Below are 17,094 nucleotides of genomic sequence, written 5' to 3' on the forward strand. Positions count from 1 at the left end.
CAAGCATCTGAGCGATCACATTTTTCGGATTTGAATGTGCTATTGCATTTGTTACGATCTAGGTAGAATGTGGTAAATTAAATGGACAAAACAGTATATGACCACTCAACTTTCATCAGTCATGATTGCCTCCAAGAAAACAAGAAACCATTCAATTAATCAATCGAACAGTTCGTGAGCTTACCAGTCCGCAAAGGCGTTATGAAGCGACATCCAAAAATCACAAGCGAAATTTGATAATCTTTCCTTTTTGGGTAAATGTCTTCCCTGGAAAGGTCGCGAACATTGAGTAAAATAGTTGCCGACGAACTCACTCCGAAAATCAACAAGGAAATTGCTTCAAGAGAGAAGCATTTTTCAGTTCCTGAACTGACGAACAGCACGCTTGAGCACCTATGGAGATAAGCGCCAAGTATTCGGGAGAAACGCGTATCGAATGAGCGGTTCAAATTCTATACCGGAGAATAAACAAGACGAGGTGTACATAAGTTTAATAAAGTCCCACATCATGTAAATAAGAACAAATAGGAAATCCTAAACTCTACATAATTGAGCTCCTTGTGATCTAACAAGTACGGAGCCGTGCGGCGAGTACAGAGCGAACTATTCTTTCGCCTTTTACTAAAGAATACCGTGTACTCACCGCTTTAAGCGGCATACGCCAATTTTTGGAGGGTGATTTCCTTAGGAAATAACCCACTAACTAAGAGTAAAAATGTCATTAGAAGCGAGATTTCTCGGAGTTACGAAGCTTACGGTAGTGTTAGCCAATGCATAATTAAGTATTGGTTTTGCAATTTATTTATCATTTTTTATTTTTTGTTCAAAAAGAGCAGCCCACACTTTGTGGTTATAAGCTGTGCTTGCGCTTTCTATATCCCGATTTAACTTGTTTTAGTTCCATTTATTTTCTTCACTTTCATTACCCCTTGCAAGTATATTTTTGTTTTTGACTGGAAAGTGATAATTTGAGTGTGATCCCAGTTATCCAACAAATTAATCAAAAATTTTATTTTGCTCTGTGTTCATTAGCAAGTTCAAACTTATTTTGATTTATATATGTATCCCACAAGGAATAATTAAAAGATAATTTAATCCTTCAGTTTTACAGACACTACATTTCTAATGAGATGATCACAAGATTCATCCACTGGATTTGTGATCATAGGGCCTGAGAATTCAAGAACATAAAGGCTAGAAAGCATATAAAACAGATCTTTTTGAGGTAATATCATATAGAAAAAGAATTAAATTTGACAAAACAGAAAACAAGAATTTTTTTTTTTAAATTAATCTGTTAGATAACCCTCAAACCCAATGATACCATTATCTTTATGTCAAAAACAAAATTAGTGATCATGTAAAAATATACTTACAAAAGTGAAGAAAAATAAGTTGATTTATAAATGAAACAGTTAAAGAAATCAAAATAAAGTAATTTAATTATCCAAGTATTTAATCACAAATTTTTCATACGGCTAATAAATTATTCGACTAACTTCAGACAAACAAAATTTGTGCTTGAATCACAAATAAATTATTTAATCACAAATTTCTTTGCATCTAAAAAATTTACTCACAAGTAAAATCACTAATTGCCGACAAAGGAACTTAGAAACTCAACAAGGAAATTGCTTCAAGGAGATGATAACTTTTAGTTCATCAACTGAAGGACAGCAAGCCTGAGAAGCTATGGAGATGGGGCGCCAAGTATTCGGGAGAAGCGTGTATGGAATGAGCGGTTTAAATAAGTTTATTGGTGTCCCACATCGTGTAACTAATAGAGAATAAGAAATCCTATACACTAGATAAATGGGCTCCGCGCAGGGGTTTAATTACGGAGCCGTGCGGCGAGTACAAAGCGAACTATTCTTTCGCCTTTTACTAAAGAATACCGTGTGCTCACCGCATTAAGCGGCATACGCCAATTTTTGGAGGGTGATTTCCGCTGGGAATTACCCGCTAAACCAAAGTAAAAATGTTTGTGAGCAACCGATCGTATCGTTGATGTGAGCTAGTTAGTTCACTTCTGTATTCGGGTTAAATATGCAATTTATGATGGATTTTGTAACTTGCTGATTAAGCTAGGTGAAATCTATTCTAGTTCCTGTAAATTGATACTTGATTCTTCTGAAGAGAAAATCCTTTTTAGTAAAGTTGAAACAAACGAGGAGTTTGGGAAAGTAAGTTGAACTCTATTCCTCTGTTCGGCCTGGACCCTCTCCTTCGCTACTCAATAATAATAAGCTGTTTATCTATGTTGGGCCGCCCAGAATTGTTTATCAGATGGGAGCCGTCATTTGATTATTTAAATCTCAATTGTTAGCATAAAATGCTAAGGCGGCGGGCTTTTTCTCACTTGAAGTAGTGAAAGCATAGTCTAAGCTTATCAACATTTTAAACTGAAAAAAAAAATTAAAACAATATATAATCTGCTAACGAAATTCCAATATTAAAACTTTATTATAGATTGCTGGTGGTCAAATTCATAGTTAAAAAAAGGTGAAAACTACTTCAATATTTTTTTATTTATTTTTGTCGCCATGTGCTCTTGATAGTCAAGCGACTTTGACAACTTGGCAACAAAATAATCGCAGATGCAGGCACTTAAGATTGATCAGAAATTATAAATTTGATGGATTATATTAGGAGTTCAATTTAATTTTTCTCACAATTAATAAGTTTAACTTGGTGCTGCGCGTTTATTATGATGTTAGTTTTATTCTAGCCAAAAATATTAATTTGGTTGCTGTTTTATTTTAAAATATTTAAACTGATTCATGTATATATATATATATATATTGACTATTTGTGTTTTAAAATTATTTAAAATTTAAAAATTCTAATATTTTTTTTATATATGATAGATAATTTTTTTTTAACATAAACAAGACGTCATTTCTGGCTTATTTAGTTTAGATAGAAGCCTTAGAGAGTTTTGTGTTCGTCTTTAGGATTGTAAATTGAAATTAGTTTTGTTGCAATTTTTTTAATAAAATAAATTAATTACCACAGTTAAAGTTCATTAACATAATCTTTAGTTATTATAATAGTTTAAGGTTTATATAAAGTAAGATACGGACAGAATTAGAAACACAAAAAAAAAAAAAAAAAAAATTTGTAATTATTTCTTGCTAAAATCTTTACAGCTGTATAAAGATTCATAATTATTTTATATTAAAAATTAAATAATAAGAAGAAACGGCACAGAGAAAATGATAAAATAAATTAAATATATTATGTATGTTGATGGGGGTAGAAAAGTTATTTAATATTAAATTTTACATGACTAAATTTTCTTATATAAAACATTAATAAATTTTATTACGTACCATTTAATAGATATGTTATGTGCCGTTTACATAATTTATAATTTTTTATTTAATGAAATCAAAAAATTAAAATTAAAATTAAAATGAGCGACCAAAATTCTTTTGTCACTCGTTTTTCAATTTGATAATTTGTTATTGACTTTAATTAATAGTTTTATTTTTTAAGTTAAAATCATTGTTTTAATTATCAATTAAAATAAATATTTTTTTTTACGCATAACTACGTCATAAAAAACTTAATTATCACATTGATTAATATAATTTTTATTATAATATTTAAATATAATTTCGCTTAAATTTATTTATTTTAATATTTTTTTTATTGATTGGACATGAGGAGAAAAATATTTCTGCTGACGTGGAAAGTTAGGCAAGAATTATTTATTTTTTTATTACACAAAAAGCCAAAGCGCCTTTTTCACTTCTCCTCCTCTCAGTCTTCTTCTCCTCCTCTTTCTCTGCACTTTCCTTTACCTTCCTCCTCCCTCCTTCCTCTTTCCTTTCATCATCGCCTTCATTTTTTCTTATCTTCCTCTCACTTCACTTCCTCAAGCTCTTAAGCTCGCGATTTCCCTCCCTTCGAATGATAACTTAGGGTTCCCACTTGGTCTCTGCTCTCTTCAATCATGGCCTTAGCTACTGTGGAAGGTTAGGATTTCTGGTTATGTTTGATCTCGATATTGATTTTGTGTTTCTAGCTTCTGCTTAGTTTCCTTTTTCAGTTTGAAATCTGTTGAAATTAATTATGTTAATCAGAAAGATTCCTCCGGTTTGTGTTTATTCTAATTTTGACGATTATTTTTTGAGTAGACTTTGATGAATATTTTAGTAGCGTGATTTTAGGAGAGAGTCTGTCATGTTTCTTGATTTCTGTTTTTTAAATTTATTTATTTTTCTAAATTGAAGCTGGGAGTATATTTCCATGTATTTTGCTGATAATCATTTCAATGATTGATTGGAGCTAAAATTATTGTCTTTGTTATTTAGGTTGGAATCATCTGTATGATTCATGATTTATGGCTGATTGACTTATTATAACTGAAGAATTTGTTGTGCTTATCTCTGATTAGTAAATTAGAACTTAGGGGAAGAAATGGACTATTATTGGTATGATGTCTGTGAATGGAGCTAGTCTTTTTTTTTTTTTTTTCTTCCTTTTCTGGTTTGGTTTACTTTAGTTCATATTGTTTCCTTGTAGATTTAACTGTGGATTACGTGATTGATCGATTTCATTTTAGCTTAGAAAAAAATTTGTAGTTGTGTCATATTTGTTTTTGTTGATGTAGTAGGAATTGAAAGGGATTTAGAGAAAGGATTGATGAATCCGCAACAGATTCAAAACCCTCTCATGGAGCCTTCACCAACTCCATCTCCATCCTCAACAGCAGCAGCTCCAGCATTGGTTTTGTCCAATTCAGGCAAGCGGATGGATCAGGCTGGGAAGAAGAAATATGTGAAGCAGGTGACAGGGCGTCACAACGATACTGATCTCCACCTGGCTGCACAGCGAGGTGATCTGGCTGCAGTGAAGCAGATTTTGGATGATATTGATTTGCAAATGGTGGGCACTTTGAGTGGTGAAGATTTAAATACAGAGGTTGCAGAGATTCGAGCCTCTGTGGTGAATGAGGTGAATGAGTTGGGGGAGACAGCACTGTTTACAGGTGCTGAAAAAGGACATCTTGATGTTGTGAAAGAGCTGCTGAAATATTCAAATAAGGAGAGCGTTTCGAAGAAGAATAGGTCTGGGTTTGATCCCTTGCATATTGCAGCGACTCGAGGGCACCAAGGTAATGATCTTCAGTGGTGGGCTTCTTTTCCTCAACTAAAGAAGCTTACTGGTTGATTTTCTTTTTTAAATTTTGTCTGGAAATTCTACCTGAAAGTCCACAAAATATAGTGGTAAATTAAAATTATAGTTTAATAGAAGTCTGGTAGATGGTCTGTGCTCCGTTTAATTGCTTAGAAAATCAACACTGATAAGAATTTGGAATACATTATTTTAATTTTCACCTGATGATTACCCCAGGGTTGCAGAAGTTTCATTTGACTATATTTATGTAATGCTGTTTGCAAGTATTATTAGGATAGGTTGAGGATCCCATCATGTAAAAACAGAACAACGGGAAACACGATGCTCAAATTTCATTAATCTATTTTCTTTATGACCTTCTGGAGTCATTCTTTTTATTTGTAAGATCTTACTTTATTTACTGCATCCACATGACTTTATGATAAGAACAGTATCAACAGCTGTCAGAATGTCACAGAATATGTAAAGACCTGAATATTTTCTTACTTTTTCTTACTGAAAATTTGTCACACTACTTTTTATCATAAAGTTTCAAAGTTTCTATCTTTTTTTTTTCGTATTTATCTTATGAACTATACTGCTTAAATATTTTCTACCGTAAGTGGCTACAGAGTTTAACAGAAAGTGAAATTCTTAGAAACAGAAAGATGGTAGGTTCTTTTCATGCTTCTGTCGTAGATTGCTAGTCGTTTTAAAACTTCAAATAATATGCTTGATGGGTTGGCTTAATTTTTTTCCTACAAGACGAATCATGAAAGTTGCTGTTTTGCTTGATTGTATAAAATTGCTTACTAATATTAAGTGACACCTCCTCTAGTGAGGCTCTAGTTCCTCTTTTGTTGATTTTATCTGGATTTCATCTTTCAATCTCCAGGACAGTCTTTTCTTTTGGTTGATATTATGGTTGCTACTTTGTCCTTGTAAGATTTTATACGACCATGGGAAACCCAGCCATGACTCTCATAATGGTTCTTTCCTTGCAGCTATTGTCCAAGTGTTACTAGATCATGATCCCACACTAAGCCGAACATTTGGCCCATCAAATACAACCCCTCTTATATCTGCAGCTACCAGAGGACATACAGCAGTTGTGAATGAGCTCTTGTCAAAGGACGGTAGCTTGTTAGAGATTTCTAGGTCCAACGGGAAAAATGCATTGCATCTGGCTGCCAGACAGGGGCACGTAGAAGTTGTACAAGCTTTGCTTAGCAAAGATCCACAATTGGCACGGAGGACTGACAAGAAAGGGCAAACAGCATTGCACATGGCTGTAAAAGGACAGAGCTGTGAAGTGGTGAAATTGCTTCTTGGGGCAGATGCTGCCATTGTAATGCTTCCTGACAAGTTTGGCAACACAGCATTACATGTTGCCACCCGGAAAAAGCGAGCAGAGGTATATATAAAATTATTCAGTTATTTTCTTTAAAAGGCAGCTGCAAGTGATGCTGAACTTTAGTCTTTGGTTTTGTGCGCTTCTACCCAGTTGACAGATTTTATATGACATCTTTGATATCCTCTGTAGAAATACAGTGATCAATTACTAGCCTGGATGGCTGAAGTTTTTCTTTTTCTGTCTGACCCTTGTGTCGGTTGCAGTGCTTCTTGAAGAGTTTTAATTTAAAATTTCTTGAATACTTTTAGACTTGAGATGAATATCTTCATAACTGGTTATCCATTTGGTTCCAGAAACCTATTAAGAGGAGTATATTGGGTTGCGTATAAGTACCCAGCCAAACGTGCTTGTTTGGTGAAGCACCTCTACCATGTGCTCTTCTGCATTGGCTTGAAGTCTCTATTTCTTTAACATGTACAATTACTTGTCTATGTCTTTGTATTTGTTCTTTTTACCAGAATATAATAATTGTTTTTTTGCAAATACTATCTAAACATGTACTTTTTGTTTCAAAGAGCAGAGCGTAGATTATTATTTAAATAAGCACTAACATTTTGAGTATCCTTTATTAAATAAAACCAAATGGGCTCTCTATAATGAATGGCTATTGTTCCACTTGTATACACTGTTCTTTGGTAGTTTGTAATGTTTACCTTTGGTGCCTGTAATAAGTTGACTGTTCTGTTATTTACCTCTTAGAACTTTGGGAGATCTCATCATTTTCTTTTTAATCCTCAACTACCTTTTTTCTATTTTCTTTTTCAAATATTTGCATCTCTACCTGAAAATTGCAATGAATCATAATCTTTTTTGTTTGCAGATTGTAAATGAATTGTTAATGCTACCCGACACCAACGTTAATGCCCTGACCAGAGACCATAAAACAGCCCTTGACATAGCTGAAGATCTTCCTCTATCTGAAGAATCTTCAGAAATAAAGGAGTGCCTCACTCGCTATGGTGCTGTCAGGGCTAATGAACTGAACCAACCTAGGGATGAATTGAGGAAAACTGTGACCCAAATTAAGAAAGATGTTCATACTCAGCTTGAACAAACGAGAAGAACCAACAAAAATGTCCATAATATATCTAAGGAACTGAGGAAACTCCACCGTGAAGGGATCAACAACGCCACCAATTCTGTGACCGTGGTTGCTGTACTATTTGCAACAGTAGCCTTTGCAGCCATATTTACTGTGCCTGGTGGGGATGATAATGATGGGATGGCTGTGGTAGTAGGCAGTGCTTCTTTCAAGATCTTCTTCATCTTTAATGCTATTGCACTCTTTACCTCCTTGGCTGTTGTAGTCGTTCAAATTACATTGGTTAGAGGCGAGACAAAAGCAGAGAAAAGGGTAGTGGAAGTGATTAACAAGTTGATGTGGTTGGCATCTGTCTGCACTTCAGTGGCATTCATGGCCTCTGCATACATTGTTGTGGGCCGCCAATATGAGTGGGCTGCAACTTTGGTCACAGTTGTTGGGGGAGTGATAATGGGTGGGGTTCTAGGAACCATGACTTACTATGTAGTAAAGTCCAAGAGGATTAGGTCCATGAGGAAGAGGGAGAAGAGCGCGAGGAGGAGCGGATCCAACTCATGGTATCATTCTGATCTCTCAAATTCAGAACCTGATCGAATTTATGCCCTTTGATGTTTGAATTTTGCAACTCTTATAGAGATCCTAGAAATTTGGACATAAAAAATGCCGCTGTGCCGAACGGGTAAACAGACTATTCTTCACTATGAATCCCACAATACCCTGGAATTAAATAAGATTAGTTCCTATCGTCATACATTTCACTGCTGTTTCTTCTGAGTAGCAAATTTTAGCTGTCGGAAAATAGAGTACGCTTCTTCTTTCTATGAAGAAGTTTGGGGTATTGGGTGATTGGTGAATGATGGAAGTTTGCTGTAAAATTATCTATTGTCTGGCATGACGGAGACAGAGAAGTGATCAGACAGCAAGATATAAGGTGTATTAATTGGGGCTGTGAAGTTTTAAGATCATGTTAAAAGTTATTTAAAATAATAATAAAAAAAAAGATCATGTTAAAAGTTATGATGGTTTTGAGACTGTAAATTGTTGACGTCTCTTTTATCTTTACATTGTAAGATTTCAAGTTGTAATTTGAATTTGAAACGGCACTAGTCCCAGGACTAGATCTGCAAGCAGCTTCCTTTCAGGTGTTGAGAAATCAAGATGGGAAAAATGAAGCCGTGCTAAATCAAAGCTGAATTCTTGCACTAGATCCAACAACTCTAGGTAAGCATATTTTAAGACTTGACTTGACTGACTGACTGACTGACTGAAATCTAATTCTTCTCCATCAGACTCTTTCTTACCAAATCAAATTTTTAGGATATTTGATGATCAATTATTTTATCAACTCAAAAATTCATTTCAATAACTTGTGAGAGTAATTCATGGTAATTCTAGTTGATGAGGGTTAATCATTATTGTCATAGAAACATGGATTTTATATGTAATGCGTTCTGTGAAAATTGGACATGTGATGGTTCCAGCCAACATTTTGCAACTATATATGGATCTCATATGGCTACCTAATTTTCACAATTGAGCATTACCATGGGAAGGAAATGGAACCACATATACATACTAATGTGACTGTATCATGTCACAATCATATGTATGTTTAAAGAAATTATCTTGAATAATCCAATCAGATTACGAGGAACAAGAAGAAGCATGTACTGGAGTAAAAGGCTTAGAAGATTAGAGAAGACGAAGCTTTAAACCTAGATAAATAAAGGGAAGCAGGAAGAAAGATATGTCCCGCATGGAAAGCAACTGAGGATAGATGACGAGGCCCAACATTTATCCCACATCGCATAATTAAACAATATAATAACGCTTTATATTTTTCAGGAACGAATACCCCATTCACGACCTTACTTGAACAGGATCTGTTCTATAGGTTCGTACCTCTGTTTCCTCGAGTTCGAACGAGACAGGATCTCAAGTCTGGCGGATGAATCGTAGCCGTGTGATCAGAGCGTGATTAATTGCAGAAGCGGTTGTAAACCGTTGATGCTGCAGAGGATCGTTCCCAGCTGGGTTTGAACTCCTGACTGGGGTGGTCACCCGGTTGTCTGACAGACCCCACATTTTTTCCTCCTTTTGGATCAAATTAGTTCGTTAAAATTATTATATTCACGCAGTTGTGAACAAAAATTGTTATTAAACAATTTATGTTAATTTTATTACAGAATTTACTTTGTGAGCAAAAATTTTTTAGATGCAAATAAATTTGTAATTAGACAATATTTTGCGTAGAAATGACACTGAACACATTTTTGTGTGAATTTTATTATTCACGCAATTTACTCGTGAGCAAAAATTTTTTAGACGACAAATAAATTTATAATTAAACAATTTATTTTGAAACACTGCATTGTGTTTGTTTGTTGTAGTAATTTATTAGCCCGCACAAAAAATTTGTGATTAAATAATCAAATAATTTACGTAAAGATTATTTTATTTTGGTTTCTTTAAATTGTTTTCTTCACTTTTATTAACCCTTGTATGTAAATTTTTAGTGATAACTAATTTTAGTTTTTGACAAAAAAAAAAAAAAAATGATGATATCATTGGGTTTGACCCTAACTCTCTCGAGTTAACTCAGATTATCTGACAGATTAATTAAAAAAATATTATTCTTTCTGTTAGCAAGTTTAAACTTATTTAGTTGTACATATTCATCTCGCAAAGTTATAATTAAAATATATTTATATTTTAATTTGACAGGCTAATCAAATTTCTCTTTTCACCCACAAGATTCAGTTTGTGAACCATTGATGCTGTAAAAAATCATTCTAAGGTGGTCACCCGATTATTTAACAGACAAATCAAATTTTTTTATTCACTCAATCTAATATTGCAATAGAATGTTTCATAAACCATTGATAGTGTTATAACTTCTTAATCTTCTGGGTCTGATGCTGTGATTCTTGGGGGTGGTCAGGTTTCGTTTTTTTTTTTAGTTTATAAACTAATAACAAATAAATTAGTTAATAAAAAATTCTGTAGGGTTAATAAGTGTGTATGCACAGGCATAATTGTGTAGTCTTTCGTGGGGATGAGCAGATTTTCCCAAAGCCCATGTCAGGCTGACATAGACAGAAGAGGCTTTAGTTCTATTGTATGGCTTGCATGTGGAAGAAGACTCCCAGAATGTTACAGATCTCAGTTCCCCCAACTTACCAGTTAAAGCAACTTCTACAAATTACTGATTTTCTTTCTTTAGGTATCTTGAATTCTACGAGTTTGTTACTCGGTAGCTCATGCTTTAGTAAACAGACTTTTAAGTCTACCGACTTTCATTTTTTAATGTTACTCCTGCATGGTTTCATCATTTTCCTCTCAAAGAAAAAATTGATGTTAGTGAAGAAAATTAATCAAACTAAAATTAAAAAAATTGTTGCAAAATAAATCAAAATTTTAATATCCCATGAGGGATAATTTGTGCAACTAAATAAAAAAATACTCTGACAAAACAGTCAAATTTGTGCGTAATAAATTGAAAATGATAAATTTTAATAAATTGAGAGTGAAGTCGGAAAAATATCCCATGAGGGATAATTTGTGCAACTAAATAAAAAAATACTCTGACAAAACAGTCAAATTTGTGCGTAATAAATTGAAAATGATAAATTTTAATAAATTGAGAGTGAAGTCGGAAAAATATCCCATGAGGGATAATTTGTGCAACTAAATAAAAAAATACTCTGACAAAACAGTCAAATTTGTGCGTAATAAATTGAAAATGATAAATTTTAATAAATTGAGAGTGAAGTCGGAAAAATATTTTTGATTGGTCTGTCAGATAACCGGGTGACCACCCCCAGTCAGGATCAAACCCAACTGAGAACGATCCTCTACAGCATCAACGGTTCGAGAACCGCTTCTGCCATTAATCACGCTCTGATCACACGGTCACGATTCATCCGCCAGACTTGAGATCCTGTCTCCTTCGAACTCCAGGAAACAGAGGTACGAACCTATAGAACAGATCCTGTTCAAGTAAGGTCGTGCTTTGTCATACCCGACCTGGAATATATAAAGCGCTAATATATCTTTCGGTTATACGGTGTGGGACAGAAGTTGCACCTATTGCGCATCCTTCTATTTTTCACAAAAATGACAAATTAAGTTTCAAAAGGGTTGAATCTTAAATTAAAAAAATAATAAAAAATAGAAGGGAAAAGATTAATTAAGATTAGTTAAATAATGATGGTTGTTAATTTGGGGTAGGTGAAGTTCATTAAAGATTAAAAGATGATTTAAAATACAAACAACTAAATAAAGTTACTTGAGATGTAAACATTAACAAATAATAAGAGGCTTCTTGAAAATCCACCAACCAAAATTCCTGTAAATCTAATAAGATGCTTGAAAACAAGAATGGAGCTTCAATCACCAGGAGCCAAAAGCTTAAGAATGTATTAACAAAAAACATGTTATGCAATACAAACCCTAATTTATTTATGGTGGATGTTGCTTTAGAAAATCATATAAAAGTGTGTTCATGTGCCAATTTGACTCCAACCATTAAATAGAGTTGTGTTTTCTCATATTTTTGTGAATAGTCTTATGATATATATATCCCTTTTGTATATGCAACTAAAATATAAGAAGGAGATATATCAAGTGTTACATCTTAAGTTGTTTAACATCAACAAACTATATTGTAGTAGTGATAAGACACAGTGATGTTGTATATGACCCACCTTTCCTTTGTTAATTTTTATATTGATGATAATTGGGATCCTCAGTTAGCCTTTATAATAATGCCTTGGTGAATAGCAGCTACCTGGCATGATTTCTGGTTTAGAAAATTGAAAAAGCAGCCACCTTAACATTTTCATCTTCTTCTTAGAACCAAACTTTTCAACAACTGTTATTCTTGTTTTAGATTCCCGAAATAACTTCTCCAGTTGGGTGCTGAGTTTTTTTATAATATATATTTAGACAAGAAATAGGAGGAAAATTCTGTATAAATTTTTTAAAAATAAAATTTGAAAATTGTTATAAATATAAGAGTATAATAAAAATATATTATATATATATTCAGATTATCTTTGAAGGTTTGATTAGATAATTTATGCTTCGTTGGAATGAAGGTGTGACGAATTCGATCAAAGAGTAAAAAATAAGTTTGGCATGATGTACTATTTAATTAATGTTGGCAAAGTGTCTCTTAGTTGATTTAAGAGACAATCTTAGTCATGATTAGTTCTGTTATCTGATGATTGATTGGCTGGTGTTTATCTTTTTCCTGATATTGCTTCAGGGAGTTCTGCAATGAAGGCCTTCACATGTAATTTATATGAAAGTAATTTAAGATTGTTTCTTTCTTTTGTTTCATCATTTGAAAACAAAGGTGAAAAAACAAGAGACAAAATCAATTAAATCGCAACTGAAATCATGGAACCTTGTTTTCTGATTTTACCACTTTTTCATAGTGGTTATTTCAAGGCTTTCTTTTTTTTTTATAAAAAAAAAAAAAAAAATGAACTGTTGGATAGATCATTAAGATTTGTTTATGAATTAGAGATATTTGGGTTAAGTGGAAGCATACTGATTAATATCAAAATCATGAAATAAAGAGAAATGAAGAACATCTTAATTAATTATTAAAGATCAATCAGCCATACTAGCCTCTGCAAAGCTCTACCCTTTCTTGATCATCACAAACTGCAGATAGTGAATAAAATCCAACATCGTGACTTGCACTGCTCTTTCTTGAACATATCATAAGCTGCTGATGAGACTGTTTGCAATGTGCAATTGCTCCTTGAATTGAATTTTCCATGTCAGAATTTGTACTACTGCTTCTCTTCAGAAATTGCAGAGGATAAAACCCATTTGAATGATTTGAAGATGAAGATGACGATGACGAAGTGGTAGAACTAGTCTTCGTCGATTGTCGTTTAATGGAGACCGAGAATGATCTTCTATGGCAACCACCATTGTCATCAATCATCTTTTCTTTGTTGACAGCAGTTGAGATTTGTCCAAACGGAGCTTTCTTAATTGGTAACTTGACATATTTATTATTATCCTTAATTGGTTTGAAGAGAGATCCTTCATCTGCAACTTTGGAGTCGTCTGAAGAAGCAGATTTTCGAAAGAAAGATTTGAAGTAAGCTGTGGAAGCTGCTTTGAGTTTAGAAGAAGCAAGTGATAAGTGCTTAATGAGTTTAAGCTTTCTGGTTCTAGACTTGTTTGGAAGAATTTCATTTTCACCCATAAATTCAGTTGAATAATATTCAAATATATACTCTTCTGGGTTCAGCTCTCTACTGACTTGACAAGATTCTGAAGGTGAAATATTGCAGGATTGAAATGGTGTAGTGAGAGCAGTAGTTAATGGAGGAGTAGAAGTGGTAGAAAACTCATGTTCACCGTAAGTAGAAGTTGAGTTTTGCAGGAGCTTCTCGACCATCTGTAAACGTGGAGGAAGATGAAGTGGAAGAAGCTTTCCTTTATAGAAAAGCTCGTCTGCTGGGGAAGTGGTTGGTTCTTTCTCTAGTGAGCTTGAAGACATTTGAAACTCAAATTCTCTAGGGTGTGCAGAAGGAGAAGAAGAGAAGAAGGTGGAGTATGAGCTTACCTCCATGTCAATATACTCTTCTTCATCTGCACTGTCACATGATACCAGGTTCACTGCCATTTTTCTCTCTGTCTCTCTCTCTCTCTCTCTGTGTTGTTCTTGAGAAATTAAGCTTGAGTAGAACTGGGATTTGAAAGAATGGTTCCTCTAAAAATATGTTTGGAAAATCTTTGAATGCTTCCAAATATAAAATCCACAACATTATGGGAATTTTTTTTAGTAGACCCACCACTGAATCCTGTCTACATTTTCTTTATTATTATTTTCATTTTGGGTCTCATTTCTCATTGCTTTTTACATCATATATACATATATATAGCCCTTATCTTTCTTCCATTTTATTTTCTTTAAGAAAATTGGAAAAGGTAAATTTTAGAGAAAGTATTTGTTAGCCTTACAGAAGGGTTAATTCTATAAAATGAATAAATTAACCCATATACAATCTCTTTAAAATCATGAGGGTTCTTAGAAAACCATGTGGGTGACTACTGACTACTGACTAGATCCATCATTAACACAATAATTGGTTTAAGGCTGCCAAGTTTAACTGATCATAAATGGTCAAATTTCAAATGAACACCTTGAAGAGACACCATTCTGATAATCATCATTTGGAAAAAAACAAAAACAAAAAAAAAAAAAAGCCCTTTAAGAAGGTTGGCAATTAATTGCAAAGGAACAATTTATAAAGGAAAAGCTTTATTGATAAAAGTTTATCAGTTCATTATGTTCATCATAATAATGACATCAAAATTTTCTGATGAAGAAATAATTGATGAGGGAGTATAAGAATGAAGAGATAAAAGCATAGATACATATTGATGGTAGTAGTTTAACTTATAAATTATATGAGCGTGCACATAAAAAAAAATAATAATTACCTATATTTCTGGCATATTCATCTGTGACAAACCCATATTTGAATTATAAAGCAGCCCATATTTCAAAACCTTGTTTCCTGCACTCACTATATAATTTATTAATTCATCCCTCCTCTCTGACCCATAACTAAAAATAAAAAATAAAGAATTGATTTTTTTTTTAACATAAAAAGTTTTTATATGTAAGCAGGAAAAAATTGCTTCTTTTTCTGGTGAAGCCTAACTCCAAAGCAGAATATGTATATATATATAAAATAGATAGATCTAAAGAAGCACTTTATACTTTACCTGGTTTTACTACTTTTACTGGATTCCTGGGTTTGCTTCCTTTTTACTAATTTTATTAGCCATGACTTTTTCATGCCTGTCTTCTTTCTTACATAAACTCATTCATACTTGTGCTTTTTATTATTATTATTTTTTTAATTTTCTTTCCCCAAATTGTAATGGTTGATGATTTTTTTAACCTTTTCTAATGGGTATTTTTTTTTTTAAAAAAAAAAGGAAATAATTTTTTGTGATTTTTAGCCAACAATATAGAAATGACATAAATATAATTGAATATATCTATGTGGGTGTGTGTAAATTAATGAGTTGTTGAAGTGTCTAAAGAAAAAAAGAGATGAAAAATGAAGATGATCCGACAGGGAGTGGTGGGGAAGGGAATTGTGAGGAGGATAAAATGACTGCAAAGCTCGAGACTTTTGTTTTGTTCTTGCCTTTTAATACACTCCCCATATCTTCTAATGTCATTTCAATTCTCTCTTATTCTTCTATAAATAAATTCAACACTCCAGCAGAAAATTCAAAAAATTAGCATCTACTTTTGATTTCTTTAAAAATATAAAGGCTTTTTTTAGGAAGATTATTTCTTCGAAGACTAGCAAACTAAGTTTTTCAGTCTCGAGAATCTGTTCAATAAAATTAGGAGCTACCTGCATGGTTCTGTTAGGCATAAGTTATCAATCACCTACATAGATTATTATTATTATACAAAATTTCTGATCAAATTATTCAAATACTACCATTTCATGAAAATGCAACTGTCAATATCAGTCAGCCAAGTGTAATCTTGATGTAAAGCCACTTTTCATTTCTAGTGGCACACTTAAAAGGCTCCACTAAAGGAAAAGGGGGAAAAATGCATGGTAAACTATGTGCAATCTTTAAAGGTAAATTGATTAAGAGGGTATTCCAAAAAGTATTTAAATGAGTAAAGTGTCTTTTTATCTTCCAAATTTTTGCTGCTCAAGTTTTCTTTTTGTTCTTTGTCAAATAGTAAGGCTTCAAGTCCAAGACACCTGCTGAAGTTCCTTTTTCTTTCTTCTGTCAATTATTATTATAAAAAAAAAAAATTCCCTCTTCTAACGTATAACTGTTTTATAAACACTGGCTAGTCAGTGAACTATCAGCAATGCCTTAGCCACAATCAAATATGTTTATGAACTTAACAGGCGACATCAAATACAGGCTCTTTTGTCTGATCATCAAGTACCATATGGTACTCTACCCAAGATATTGGACCAAAATTATCCCCAACAAACAGAGAAGAAAGTAGACGCAAAGTAATCAAGGATAGCCATAAATATATAAATCAAAATGACCCACCAAATTGACAAGTAAAGCCTCTCTGGTTTCGATTGTGGGGACTCCATTGCCGAGTATCCAACCAACAACAACAAAAGAAAGCAGAAAACACTGCAACAGCTAAGACCACTGTACAACCAAATCCTCTTTGCTCAGCTCAAGACCCATTTTGGAACTGATTTTTGAAGAAAGTTTTGGGTGTACACTCTTATCCCACTACCTTCTGTACCCTAATGTTGAAGGCATAACAGGCCCTAACACAATCATAATGCTCTTCTAAAGAAAAGACAAATTCCAACTTCTATATCAGGAAACCTTTTCTGACATAGCTTTCATTTCTATCTTTGTGTTCTAACAAATAGTTAACAAATATATCTGAACCCCACATTCTCTTCCTGGTGGAAATTAAACAAAGATATTTAAACCCCACCTTCCCTTCTTGGTTCCCTCCATT

At 33.2% G+C, this 17,094-nt stretch overlaps 2 protein-coding genes and 4 non-coding genes across 7 annotated transcripts; 4 read left to right on the top strand and 2 right to left on the bottom strand.

The window, feature by feature from the left end:
• Window positions 1-578: 578 nt before the first annotated feature.
• Window positions 579-693, top strand: LOC148268703 (U5 spliceosomal RNA). The gene has a single exon (XR_015817450.1). It is a non-coding gene; the product is annotated as a U5 spliceosomal RNA (small nuclear RNA).
• Window positions 694-1,841: 1,148 nt separating this feature from the next.
• LOC148268704 (U5 spliceosomal RNA) lies at window positions 1,842-1,957 on the top strand. The gene has a single exon (XR_015817451.1). It is a non-coding gene; the product is annotated as a U5 spliceosomal RNA (small nuclear RNA).
• A 1,793-nt stretch (window positions 1,958-3,750) lies between these two features.
• ITN1 (Ankyrin repeat family protein) lies at window positions 3,751-8,597 on the top strand. 2 transcript variants are annotated; one of them, XM_022054566.2, is made up of 4 exons: window positions 3,751-3,980; window positions 4,619-5,122; window positions 6,129-6,538; window positions 7,359-8,597. In XM_022054566.2, exons 1-4 carry the CDS (start codon window positions 3,959-3,961, stop codon window positions 8,187-8,189), a joined length of 1,767 nt encoding a protein of 588 aa, XP_021910258.1. In that variant the 5' UTR covers window positions 3,751-3,958; the 3' UTR covers window positions 8,190-8,597. The 2 variants fall into 2 exon arrangements, with proteins under 2 accessions (XP_021910258.1, XP_021910259.1); XM_022054567.2 differs by having other exon boundaries at window positions 4,622-5,122.
• Window positions 8,598-9,442: 845 nt separating this feature from the next.
• Window positions 9,443-9,659, top strand: LOC148268705 (small nucleolar RNA U3). Its single transcript, XR_015817455.1, has one exon. It is a non-coding gene; the product is annotated as a small nucleolar RNA U3 (small nucleolar RNA).
• Window positions 9,660-11,372: 1,713 nt separating this feature from the next.
• On the bottom strand, window positions 11,373-11,589 carry LOC148268706 (small nucleolar RNA U3). Its single transcript, XR_015817454.1, has one exon. It is a non-coding gene; the product is annotated as a small nucleolar RNA U3 (small nucleolar RNA).
• A 1,532-nt stretch (window positions 11,590-13,121) lies between these two features.
• Window positions 13,122-14,440, bottom strand: MAKR4 (membrane-associated kinase regulator). Its single transcript, XM_022054534.2, has one exon. The coding sequence runs from the start codon at window positions 14,230-14,232 to the stop codon at window positions 13,213-13,215; it is 1,020 nt and encodes a 339-aa protein (XP_021910226.1). The 5' UTR covers window positions 14,233-14,440; the 3' UTR covers window positions 13,122-13,212.
• Window positions 14,441-17,094: the final 2,654 nt, after the last annotated feature.

This window comes from Carica papaya, chromosome 2, assembly GCF_054855325.1.
Source record: "Carica papaya isolate Zhongbai chromosome 2, ASM5485532v1, whole genome shotgun sequence".
Classification (NCBI taxonomy): Eukaryota; Viridiplantae; Streptophyta; class Magnoliopsida; order Brassicales; family Caricaceae; genus Carica; species Carica papaya.

Bases quoted from the DNA above. Each gene is read 5' to 3' on its own strand.
- MAKR4 (XM_022054534.2), bottom strand. From the start codon at position 14,232: ATGGCAGTGAACCTGGTATCATGTGACAGTGCAGATGAAGAAGAGTAT.
- ITN1 (XM_022054566.2), top strand. From the start codon at position 3,959: ATGGCCTTAGCTACTGTGGAAG. The intron at 5,123-6,128 runs GTAATGATCTTC...CTTTCCTTGCAG, and splicing joins AGCGACTCGAGGGCACCAAG to CTATTGTCCAAGTGTTACTA. The intron at 6,539-7,358 runs GTATATATAAAA...TTTTGTTTGCAG, and splicing joins CCCGGAAAAAGCGAGCAGAG to ATTGTAAATGAATTGTTAAT.